General features: G+C 39.6%; 1 protein-coding gene across 1 annotated transcript in view; it reads left to right on the top strand.

Annotated features, from left to right (window-relative positions):
• Positions 1-3,421: 3,421 nt before the first annotated feature.
• The window catches only part of LOC126116362 (protocadherin-like wing polarity protein stan), a 365,097-nt gene continuing 356,280 nt past the window's right edge, over positions 3,422-12,238 (top strand). Inside the window, exon 1 of the mRNA XM_049915035.1 lies at positions 3,422-4,729. Coding sequence (XP_049770992.1) covers positions 3,422-4,729 — 1,308 coding nt within the window. The remainder of the gene's footprint in view (positions 4,730-12,238) is intronic.

The raw sequence follows: 12,238 nt of genomic DNA, 5'->3' as shown, positions 1-12,238 counted from the left end.
GTCTGTGATGCAGTTTCAAGGGTAACCGCAGCCGTGGTCTCCGAGCTGATAGCCCCTGCTGCTGCAAACGTCGTCGAACTGTTCGTGCAGATGGCTGTTGTCTTGCAAACGTCCCCATTTGTTGACTCAGGGATCGAGACGTGGCTGCACGATCCGTACAGCCATGCGGATAAGATGCCTGTCATCTCGACTGCTAGTGGTACGAGGCCGTTGGGATCCAGCACGGCGTTCCTTATTACCCTCGTGCACCCACCGATTCCATATTCTGCTAACAGTCATTAGATCTCGACCAACGGGAGCAGCAATGTCGCGATACGAGAAACCGCAATCGCGATAGGCTACAATCCGACCTTTATCAAAGTCGGAAACGTGATGGTACGCATTTCTCCTCCTTACACGAGGCATCACAACAACGTTTCACCAGGCAACGCCGGTCAACTGCTGTTTGTGTATGAGAAATCGGTTGGAAACTTTCCTCGTGTCAGCGCGTTGTAGGTGCCGCCACCGCCGCCAACCTTGTGTGAATGCTCTGGAAAGCTAATCATTTGCATATCACAGCATCTTCTTACTGTCGGTTAAATTTCGCGTCTGTAGCACGTCATCTTCGTGGTGTAGCAATTTTAATGGCCAGTAGTGTACTTTCCGTCTCTTTCCCACTGTCTCCTTCTCTCTTGGCATAAAAAGCACAAATATGTCCGTTTTTGGGAAAATTTTTAAAGATGCTGAGGAAGATAGAATGAGGCAGCTGGTACCCCACTTTTCGGTTACTCTTAATAAACAGGAGCATACTCGCCTTTTTTGTGCTACAATAGAAGCATTTTTCTGCTGGTTCCCTTCTTTTCCCTTCTACAACAGGGCATTTCACTCATAAGAAAAGAAATTAATGAGGCTGTAAAATTTTGATAGTTCTCTTACAGTGAAACTTAAATAACGCAAGACTGATTTTACATCTCAAGTCAGATTTTACATGCACAAGAATTTTGCATGTGCTTCAGTACAGTATAAGCACCTGTTTATAGCGAGCGGTCGCCTTAACAACTTCTGCTATCTGGGCACGCTTCTCGGGCCCGACCCAAACCTCCCATCACCTCACAGTGCACAGAGTACGATATAAGGGCCTGGACTGTGACACGTCTGTACCCATTGCAGTTAATTTAGTGAAATTCGCATTTAGCGAAACTACCTCACCCATATCCTACTTATAAATATCATATAGTTGCTTTATGGTAATGCAGATTCAAATTTACGGTATGTTGTTCATCAGTAGAAGCACCCCACAATGAACATTACTAGCAATTGCTACGTACGGCACTTCTACTTGGCGAAGAACGCTTATAGCTATTAGGTGAAGCAGTTTTATCAGAACTATTTCTTAGGGAGCGTGTTGATAGAGCCGAGTAGACTAGCATTCGAAAGGAACGAGGTTCAGAGGTCCGTCTAGTCATCTTGATTTGTGTTAAAAGTTTCTGTAAATCCCTTAAGATAAATACTTGTATGGTCCCTCTGAGAAGTACGTTATTCTTTCCTGTTCGAGCATGTGCTCAGTCACTAATGACCTAGTCGTCGACAGGACGCTAAACCCAAACCCTCATTCTTACGTAACTATTTTGCAATGTTATTTTTCGAGGAATCATTCTTACATTTGCATTCACGGTTAAGTGTTGAAGCTGCCTCATTCCAGTGACGACCACCTATAAACAGAAACATAGAAGGTAGTGTTTTATGATTAAAACCACAGTACTTTTCAGTGTTCTTCGGACTTAAGTCAGTAGCCGAGGAAATTCGTGGTCATACAACGCTTAGTCAACAGAGATAGATAGCAGACAGACAGCGAATGAACTGCGATGCCCGTAACCTTGTAGTGACACCGATGCACGGTACAGAGAGGTACCGGCTGTGGGATCACAACAAAATACTCTCCGAAACGCGGAGATGCGTTTGTGAGTGTGTGCGTGTGTTTCTCTTAGGTATGTGTAGGGGGCGATGCTCGACGAGCTGAACGGCAAGGTTGAGTTGAAGGCCATTGATTTTTCGGGCGAGAGGAGTGGGGTTGGGCTTCGGTAGTAAATTGCAGTGGACTTGCGTACAACAACCTCTGAAGCGCTTCCTGGATGAGTGAAAATGAACTACTTTTTGAATGAAATGGGGTGAAAAAACAAGTCATTTGAAGTCTAAGGACTTGTTTAAAGTGTAAGTGTGTGTCATGTTCTGCAGCTGCTTGTCGTTACTGGAAATAGGCTGAAACAGTCGGGCCATAGTCATACACCGAGTGTTTATTTCCTAACCTATAAGGAAATGTGTTGTGATGCATTTTTAAAATTCATTTTGTGTCGTAAAGAATGCATTGTAATGAGATGTTATGCACACCTCGTCAGCTAATGATGCATCAGCCATCTGTTGAACTTTTATCGCCGAGTGCGTTGTTGCACTATTTTCAAAACATAGGTACAAAACATGACATGCGATTGTCAGTTTGACAGTTTGTAAAGTTAACAGTGACGCGTCGTATTTACGCTTTATTTTAGGAATGTGGCAGTGAATGTACAAGGCAGTATTCTGGTAAAAATACATTTGCAACTAACGATATTTTTATGGCTTAGCTGCATGAACATGCTAGGCAATATGTAGTATGCTTGATTCGCATCTATTCGCCAATAATGTTCTGCCGTTGATGTAAGTGAGTGACGAAAATATACTTTTCATGTTTTATGAGGGGATTTAGCAGTTTTTAGCTCATGCTTCATTATAACTACATAATCTTTTCAAGTCATAAAGTTAATGTTTTCGTAAGACTTTGTGAGGATCATCTGCTAATGCGCTTTTGCAAAATGTAATGTTTTACATTGTCATTGTACCAAGTAGGAATAATGTTATTACCTGCTGACAGATCGGTAACTGAGTAACGCGAAGTATATAACGAGAGTGCAAGCAAGCGGGAGGTTGTTCTTTCACTCATAACACAGTAGTTGCTCCGTTATTTGTTATATCAAGTGTAGCTACAACGATGCAGCTAATATATTTGCGAAAAATATTTAAGTTATTCCAAGTGTTCACCAAGTACATCAATGTGATGTGAGTGAGCAGCACTATATTAATAATGTGGATATGAGTGGTTGATTGTACTGTACCATCAGGTGTCTCCTGTGGATCATTATTATTATGTTTATATTCTTATGTGGTTGTGTTTTAGCAAAATTTACAGGAATATAGAATTTAAATGAGCAATTTTACAAGATGTAAAGAAAGTGATATGTTAGTATAAGAAATTTACGGTTTTTATGTTATGCTAACGTTTGATTTGTTTTTATTTTCAGAAGCTATGGAATGAAATTTTATCACAGGCAAGCAGAACTCTGTTTATGGTTCTGCTTAAACGGGAGAGAATGTTTGGACTTGCACTTATGGATGAGATAGCTCCAGAATGCTTTCTAGAAAATCATCTTTATTTTCATCACTTTCATCATGCATAGCAATTGCAGTCGTAGTGATTGTGCTGAATTTCATTGGTTGTGGAAATGGGTACCTGATAATTGTATCAGAAGACGAACCACCTGGAAGTGTAATATTCAATGCAACATTACCAAGGCTTGGATCCAATCGCCATTACAAAATAAACACACACAAAAGTGCAAACTTTGTACATAGGCTACTGCATGTTGATCAAAGTACTGGAAGAGTATCCCTTCGAAGACATCTTGACTGTGATGGAATATATTATTCAAATTTATTCACTATCTACATTGACTCTTTTTCAAACCACACTCGTGGCGTTGATTACTATTCCTTGCCATTAAGAGTATTTGTGAATGGAAAGAGGTGTCAACAACAGCATGATGAGACAGAGCAAGTGAATTATGACACTAGGATTCAATTAAAAATTTCTGAAGCTAAGAAATGGATTAGTGAAACATTTGCTTCATATGCAATACCAGGCACAGAGGGCTGGAGACCAATCTGCTTGCGGAAAAGCCAGTTCATAAACAGCATAGCATCTTTTTTGCCATTGACAATCCACAAAATGTGTCGCATTCAGTATTTGGATTCAAGTGATCCACGTTTCTGTATTGAAAAGTCTGCTGGTGACTTGGTTTCCACTTGTGATCAGTGTATTGTTGAACCCCTCTGGAAGGTCACTGTGCGTCTAGAGTACAAGTGCAGTGCTGGTGGACAACCACAGGATCATAGGACTACCAGTGGTGTTGTTTCAGTTGCTGAGCATCGTTTGAAGATAGTGTATCATCATCAAGATTTAAATGACACAGATATTGCTCACAGAGTGAGACGTGAATTGAGAAACCAGTCGCCATATTTTGAACAGGCTTTGTACATTGCATCTGTAATGGAGGAAAAGCCTCCAGGAACAATGGTTATAACAGTTAAAGCAAGAGATCCTGAGAATTCACCAGTTAGTTACTCAATGGTTTCTCTTGTAGACTCACGATCACAGTCAATGTTTGCAGTTGACTCACGGTCTGGTATGGTGACAACTCTGACCAGTCTAGATCGAGAACTACTTGATGTTCACTATTTCCGTGTGACGGCAGTAGATGACTCTTTCCCACCTCGCAGTGGAACAACTACATTACAGATAAATGTTCTCGATGCCAATGATCATGCACCAGTGTTTGAGGCAAGTGAATACGACGCAGCTGTTCGAGAATCTGTGTCTGTAGGGTCAACTGTAATTACTGTGCGAGCCACAGACCTGGACATTGGAAGAAATGGCCAGGTGAGTTTATAATTTTATGCAGTAGTAAGTAGGCTTATTTTATTTTAGATAACTGTAAGTAAAGGCAGTATTGTGTACCAATATTAGAGCTTCATTGCTGTACTCTGCAGTTCATTTAATCAAGTAATAACAGTACTGCTTGTAAAAGTACATCCTTCTGCCAAATAACAATCAGTTACCTCAGGTATACTAACTGTAGAGACTACAACTGCATGCTCTCCTTTAAGATACATATCTTGGTGACACCACTGAGTAATGTATGTAGGCATTTGTTCAGGGGCTTCTGTAACTGACTGTAAGACATTCTACATATTCTTCTGTTCCCAGTGTCTCCCGTGCGAAGTACCAAATCACAGTGATTGTATAATATATCATTGCGTTAAATTTTCATACTTTGTTTTGCGTGTATTAATCCAAAATGAGTAACCAGTCCTATATCTGTGGCAAAGGCCTAGGTGCTTTTCAAACATCAAAGTACTAAACCCATTTCTTCTGCTGGCTATGCTGGATTGTTGAGTGAGAGTCTGATGCTTGCTGCTGCCTGCTGTCTCTATATTTTGTTTTGGAATGTAAGTTGCAGTGACAGACTGATCCACAGGGTGTTACAAAAAGGTACGGCCAAACTTTCAGGAAACATTCTGGAAATGCTTACTTTCCATGTTAGAGCTCATTTTATTACTTCTATTCAAATCACATTAATCATGGAATGGAATCACACAGCAACAGAACATACCAGCGTGACTTCAAACACTTTGTTAGAGGAAATGTTCAAAATGTCCTCCGTTAGCGAGGATACATGCACCCACCCTCCGTCGCATGGAATCCCCGATGCGCTGATGCAGCCCTGGAGAATGGCGTATTGTATCACAGCCGTCCACAATACGAGCACGAAGAGTCTCTACATTTGGTACCGGTGTTGCATAGACAAGAGCTTTCAAATGCCCCCATAAATGAAAGTCAAGAGGGTTGAGGTCAGGAGAGCGTGGAGGCCATGGAATTGGTCCGCCTCTACCAATCCATTGGTCACCGAATCTGTTGTTGAGAAGCGTACGAACACTTCGACTGAAATGTGCAGGGCTCCATCGTGCATGAACCACATGTTGTGTCGTACTTGTAAAGGCACATGTTCTAGCAGGACAGATAGAGTATCCCGTATGAAATAGAGGAAGTACAGTACATACTGATGAAACTAAAATGAGCTCTAACATGGAAATTAAGCGTTTCCAGACACATGTCCACATAACATCTTTTCTTTATTTGTGTGTGAGGAATGTTTCCTGAAAGTTTGGCCGTACCTTTTTGTAACACCCTGTATAGCATAGCCTGAGGTCCAGTTTAAAGGTGACAATTTGTTTGTGTGAATGTGAATACGAAATCTTATTTGTTGTGAAATACTGGTATATAGTGTAGAAGAGTGCCTAGGTTAAGTTGGAAGGTGAAATGATATTATCAAAGACTTCAGTTAATCTGAGCAATTCATTCCCATTTGCCTTTACAATAACTATTCTTGAAAATCTGCTTTTGTTGCCCATTACACTTACTTTTTCTTGAATCAGCTTTATCAAGAGAATACCTTTTATCTGGCCCAGAGTCAGTTGCCTCCCCCACTTCTCCCCAAAAGATCCTTAAGGTAATTGCTTTGAAAGCTACTTTGAAAAGTGTATGGCTAATATTCTTTTTCATTCTTCCACCAATCTGAGCTTGTGCTTGGTTGCTAACGATCTCGTCATTTCGGTTTAAATTTTTTGTGTGTCATTGGGAGCCATTTTCTTTGCCTCTTTTATTTGGTTGCCTTAGATTTGTTTTTAGATTTTCTTTGTTTCTATTAACCTGTTTCACTAATGGTGTGTGTGTTCATTCGGAACATTTTTGGAAAGTGTTGTTTTGCTGAAGATTTCCAGATCATGCTCACACATTTAAATCAAATTGATGTTTTCTTACGTAAGTGGGCTTTATGGGACATATGTAATTCCTCCAATCTGTCAAAGTCGGTATAACATATGAGGCGGCTTCCGATAAGGGCGCTGAGATGGTATGCGTTTCTCCCCCCCCCCCCCCCCCCCCCCTTCCTTAAATCTTGCTTCTGATGACAGATTGATCTGTGGCATTGTCCTAGATCTAGGTTAGGTTGGAAGGTGACAATTTTGTTGTCCGATGGCAAAGTCAATGAATGTGAAAGCGAAAAATCTTCTTGTGATTACAAAATGACTGGTAGCAAATCCGAAAGTTTATGTCCGTGCCATCTTGAAAAATGCAAAGGGGAAACCAATAAGTAACTTTTACCCGTTAGTATTTCATGCGAAATATATAGTTTCTCATCAGGACTCTGGTACATTCATGCAATAACAAGCATTGCACTTGGTATTGTTATTGGGATGATTCCTTCTGTTGACAACCCAACCACCCCACTTTTAAAATTGTGTGGGTTTATACTGCATACAGTGTTTCTTGTGTGGTTAGTGTCTGGAACTGCATCATTTTGAGACTTAAGTCTTCGTTTTTATTTATTATTAAAATTATATTTTAAAATTATATAAATGTTGCATTCAAGGATTATACAGAACCCAACCATGCAGATTATTGGATTTACTTCCTTTCTTATCTCCTTAGATCAGTTTACTCTCATTCGACTTTACAATGACTCCTGAAGAGAACTTACAATTTCATTAGATTACATGTACTATTTATTCTTTCTACCCGTGGCATAGAGATCTTCACCTTAGATTCATTGTCCATAGATCATATTAACAATATACATTATGATGCAGACTGTATCAAGTGTACAAAAGATTGCATAGAGAATTTAAGAAAACATTATATCAAAATTTCTGTATGCTGGCCGTTTGCAGATTTGCAATTGTTATGTATTTCTATTCAAGAATACCTCCACGGTACAGAAGGAGTTGTTAAGGACAGACTGCTGCAATCTATGTTTGAAATGTCAGAAATTTTATTTTTGTGGGCAGACTGCTAGAAAATTTTTAGCAGTGTATGTCACTCTTTTCCATGACAAAGTTAGTTCACTAGAGGGAAGTGCAGCTCATTTTTCCTTGTATTAATGTATTTATGAACACAAACTCTCAAACTCAAAAGTGGTGGTGACTTGAAAGTCATCTGCCCATTCTGTGACTAACAATATAGAGGGAAACATTCCACATGGGAAAAATATATCTAAAAAGAAAGATGATGAGACTTACCAAACAAAAGCGCTGGCAGGTCGATAGACACACAAACATACACACAAAATTAAAATTCAAGCTTTCGCAACAAACGGTTGCTTCGTCAGGAAAGAGGGAAGGACAGGGAAAGACGAAAGGATGTGGGTTTTAAGGAAGAGGGTAAGGAGTCATTCCAATCCCGGGAGTGGAAAGACTTACCTTAGGGGAAAAAAAGGACAGGTATACACTAGCGCACACACACACACATCCATCCGCATATACAAAGACACAAGCAGACATTTTGCTTGTGTCTGTGTATATGTGGATGGATATATGTGTGTGTGTGTGTGTGTGTGTGTGTGTGTGTGTGTGTGTGTGTGTGTGTGTGTGTGTGTGTGTGTGTGTGTGAGAGAGAGAGAGAGAGAGAGAGAGAGAGAGAGAGAGAGAGAGAGAGAGAGAGAGAGAGAGAGATCGCCATGAAGATAAGATTCAGGAAAGAAAGAGGAAGATGTCAGTAGCACCAAAGTTAGTGCCCAGGTGCTCATGGGTGATAAAGGAATTAAAACTTAGGGTAACAAAGCAAAAACGGAAATGGAGAACTCCATTTAAGGAAGTTTCAGGAGCGCTGATCCAGTTTAATTTCTACGGCACTGCAAAGATGAGCAGATACTATTGTTAGTAGCATTGAGAAACAGGTGAAATCATTTAAACTGAACAAGGCCTATATCCAATTTAATCCTTATCAGATTATGTACAGAATTTGAGTTTGTATCACTTCTCTTTTACCAATAATATAGCAGTTATTGCCAACAGAAAACTGTGCTCAGTTGTTGAAAGAAAGCACAAGTGACACCTGTGAAGAGTAGTTAAAGTGATACACAAAATTACCATCCAGTATTATTGGCACGTTTGTGTTGCAGATTGTTACCAAACACACTGAACTGAAATACAGTAAGGTATCTCGAACAGGATGACTTCCTCTATCCCAACCACCATGGATTCCAAAAACAACAGTCTTGCAAAACCCAACCCACAAATTTCTCACTAACAACATGAAAGCCATTGATCAAGGCAGTTGAGTAGATTGATTAGACTTTCGAAAACATTTGACATGGTACCACACCATTACTTACCAATGAAAATATGTTCATATAGGTTATCAAACAAAATTTGTGACTTATTGAGGATTTGTTGGCAGAGGGGACAGCATGTTATGCGGGATAGAGTGTCAGTGACAGAAGTAGAAGTAATTTCAGGAATGCTGTAGAGGAGTGTTTTCTTCCTTTAAAATTAAGCAATGTAAGGTTTAATGCTTCATGGAAAAAAAATAAAAAAATAAAATAAAATCCTGCAGCTACAAACATCAGTGAGTCACAATTGCAGGCAATTTACTCACACAAATTCCTGACTGTAACAATAGAGATATGAACTGATATGTTCACTTAGGCTCAGTTATAGGTAAAGCATTTCGCTGAATTTCGTTCATTGGTAGCATGTTGGAGAAGCACAAACATTCTAAAAAGGAGATTGCTTCCAAAACACTGGTGTGATGCATCACAGAATATTGTTCAAAGTGATCTGTACCAAAGAGGTTTAAGAGGGGTTGTTGACGGTTTTCAAAGGAGGGCAACATGAATGGTCACATAATGTTTTGGTTGACCAGAGACTGTAATGGAAATACTGAAAAAACCCAAAGCCACAGATGATTGTAGATGGACGTCAACAATCCCATAAAATTGTACATACAAAATTTGTGAGTAATCTGGGAATATACAAGTTTCATTCAGTAAGTAATCCAACACATTTTCCCCCCTCAGAGCAGCATAGTTTTACTCATAATTTAAATACACCATCCTGCTGCCCAATTCCCTTTGACTACAAAACCCTAGTTTTTAGTGTAGTGTTCATTCAGGTCTATGTCCTTTCACCATCTTGATGCGAGATCCTGTATGCCGTCATTGTACTGCTCTATTCAGCTGTCTTAGCCTCAGTATCTTCCCCACCATTACTGTTTTGCCTGGTGGACTCCTGTGGAACAATGAACTTCTGTGGAGTCCATTGTTCAATGGGCAAAGAGATAGAAATCAGGTGTGAGATCTGTTCTGTAGGGTAAATGAAGAGGAGCAGTCCACCAAAATTTTGTGATTTCATCTTGGATGTGAAGATGTGCATGGCCTTGCATTATCACAGAAAAGAGAAGTGCTTTCACATTTTTGCATCCATGAATATGCTGAAAACATTTCTTCAATTTCTTAAAGTTTCGAAATAGACATTTGTATTGATGTTTGACCATGAGGGATGACAGTGCACAGAATAACCCCTTCAGAGTCCCAGAAGACTGTAGCCATAACTTTGCCAGCTAGAGTACTGTTCTGAACTTTACCTTCGAAGGAGACGTTGTGTGGTGGCGCTCCTGAGGCTATTGTTTTGCTTCAGCCTGAAAGTGTTGAAGCAATGTTTCATTGTCTGCGATGATGTCTGACAAGAAATCACTACCTTATAAAAAACAAGCAAACAATTCGTCACATATGCTCCTTCTTTCTTATTTATGGTTTTCATTTAGTTACCGAAGAACCCAGGTGTGTACAAGTGTGTAAGCCCTGCCAACAGAGATGTCATGCTTAGCACTGAGTTGCTTAATTGTTATTCATTAGTCCACCTCGAATAAGAGTGCCTGTACATTGCAAGCATCACAGCTGAGTGCAGCCATCCTGCATCTCGGAAATCAGACAGATTTCTCTCCCCTTATTCTGTTGATGGCGGATGCTTTGCCCAGCTACTTACCATGCTTTTATCCACTGCCCATTGTCCATAGATGTTCATTAAATGCCTTTGAATATTTGTGATGGTCTGGTTTTGTGGCAAGAGAAATTCAATAATTGCTGTTTGCTTGAAACAGACCTCAGTTACTGACACGATTTTGGAGATTGGGTACAGCACTGTCATATACAGGGAGTTACTGGAAATGTCATTAAAAAAAATCAAAATTGGCCAAGAAAAATTCTATTGCATTACTTCCTGAACACCCCTTGTACTTTATTCCATATGTTAAACCACTTCAGTCAATTTTGGCTCCAGGAAACAGGTATTAAGTTTTGGTCAGCATCAGTTTGGTATTCTTTATGAGAACACACTTTCTGAGCCCTTGAAAGTACCATAACTGCAAAATATTTCAATGATTTTTTTTACTGAACTCTTTAGGCAAGTTGTTTGATGGAAAGTATTATGAACAAACCAATGGTGTAGCAATGGGCTATCTTATGACCTGTAGTGTTAAACCTATGCAAGGAACCCTTGACCCAAACACACTAGAATATCCCAAGTTCTAGCCAAAGTGTTTCTGTCAATATGGGAACAATGTTTGTTTGTGATGTGGACACATGGAACAAAAGAATGTGAAACAACCATGCAAATCAGTTCTCACTGATCATCTCATCTGTCAGAGCTGGAAAACACAGAGTGAAATGTACTTCATGGAATAACAGTGTGGCTTCTGAAAGGCAAATGAGCACCAAAGGGTATAGCTGACACCAGGAGTTGAACTTGGCTGTAAATAACATTGTGACACCTACACTACTAAGCAGTCTGGTTGTAAACCAGGAGTGAGTATGCAAAATAATACAGCTTACAGCACTGATGACTTGGTTGGCTGTCAAAATGTTCAATAAAGTGGAAACAACTACTACGCTGAAGAGAACCTGAGATATCTCACAATGCTTTGGTGTTTATGTCGACTACGACATAATTCTGCATGAGAATGTAATTATAACTTCATTGTGATTTTTCTTCTTGGGCTGGTTATCAACAGACATCTATATTATGTTGATAATATGCATAGTATTGTCTTAAGCTAGCTGATTCTAGGGGATTTTCATTGAATGTGTTTTCAATAACTTCCATTTATCACATCATTTTTTCTTTTTGTTTTTGGAATTTGGCGTGGGGTTCTTGATAGTTGAGCATCTTTTTTAAGAGAAAAATAACAGATTTGGCATCAGCCATAATATTTTGTCTGTATAAAAGTCCACTACATAGTTGAACCTTGCTTTACGAGCATCTCCCATAATATGCAATTTGCATAATGAGCAAAACAAATTGTAAAAAAAATTACTTGCTTAATGAACAATGTTTCGCATAATGAACAACGATGAGTTAGTGTGATGTCACCAGCTGTGGGAGAAAATTCCAACAACATGAACACCTTGCATTGTTCATTGCAGGCAGTGGCTTATGAACAATGTCTTTAGTATGTACTGTAGTCTGAGTAAGCGGTCTATCTGCTATGATCTTAGTGCAGCTAATGATCACACATTTTTCCAAACTTGTGTTCATACAATATTTTTTTTGGTGC

This window comes from Schistocerca cancellata, chromosome 1 (assembly GCF_023864275.1).
Source record: "Schistocerca cancellata isolate TAMUIC-IGC-003103 chromosome 1, iqSchCanc2.1, whole genome shotgun sequence".
NCBI lineage: Eukaryota > Metazoa > Arthropoda > Insecta > Orthoptera > Acrididae > Schistocerca > Schistocerca cancellata.
This window is presented reverse-complemented; position numbering and strand designations above follow the sequence as displayed.